This window comes from Opisthorchis viverrini (genome assembly GCF_000715545.1).
Source record: "Opisthorchis viverrini unplaced genomic scaffold opera_v5_7697, whole genome shotgun sequence".
Taxonomy (NCBI): domain Eukaryota; kingdom Metazoa; phylum Platyhelminthes; class Trematoda; order Opisthorchiida; family Opisthorchiidae; genus Opisthorchis; species Opisthorchis viverrini.
The window spans coordinates 1-640 of record NW_008761211.1 but is presented as its reverse complement, the minus strand read 5'-3'; the positions used below and the strand labels follow the sequence as shown (position 1 = coordinate 640).

General features: G+C 42.5%; 1 protein-coding gene across 1 annotated transcript; it reads left to right on the top strand.

Moving 5' to 3' along the window:
* Positions 1 to 15: 15 nt before the first annotated feature.
* T265_16218 (hypothetical protein) lies at positions 16 to 222 on the top strand (the record flags this gene model as incomplete). Its single annotated transcript, XM_009179779.1, has 1 exon — positions 16 to 222. A coding segment is annotated over one exon (207 nt), but the record flags the coding sequence as incomplete, so codon positions are not given.
* Between the last annotated feature and the right edge of the window lie 418 nt (positions 223 to 640).

Below are 640 nucleotides of genomic sequence, written 5' to 3'. Positions count from 1 at the left end.
TTTGTTATTTTAAATATGTTTCCAACTTTACTTCTGCGCCCAAGTTCGGAACTATCCTTCGGCAGTTCCGATGTGACCGGCTTAATAATGTTCACCACAATAATAACAGGGAATATAATGTCACGTGGTATTGGCCGGGTTATTTCAAGGCTACTTGGATTCGAAGACGTTTATTTGGAGGAATCAAAGCAAGTCACTTCTGCTCTGTATGCATACGTCGTTAGTAAGTGATACGGTGCTTGACGTAACTTTCTGGCTATCATTTGCTGCATTTTAGTGTTTATGCTGCAGGTTGTCAAGCAGCAGTCTGGAAATCTGGTAGGGCGTTGGATGCCGCAAACCCTGTCGTGCTGAATCAGCTTTGTCACATGCGTGAGACAAAATATTGTGGAGCCATTTGCAGTAGCTTGTTGATTTTCATTGGCAAGCGTCTGTGGTTAATCAAGCATGTGCAAAACGTTCCGCGCTAGTCCGTTATGCTTCATCCCTCAATGACAGCCTTCTTGAGGATGTTAATGAAATCCTCATATCAGTACACGGCATTCTCTCTGCATCCGATTGCTGAGGGTCATCAAAATGCCAAGCATTTACGGGCAAGATCTCAAATATAATGTTATAGAATGTGATGTTACATGTTATG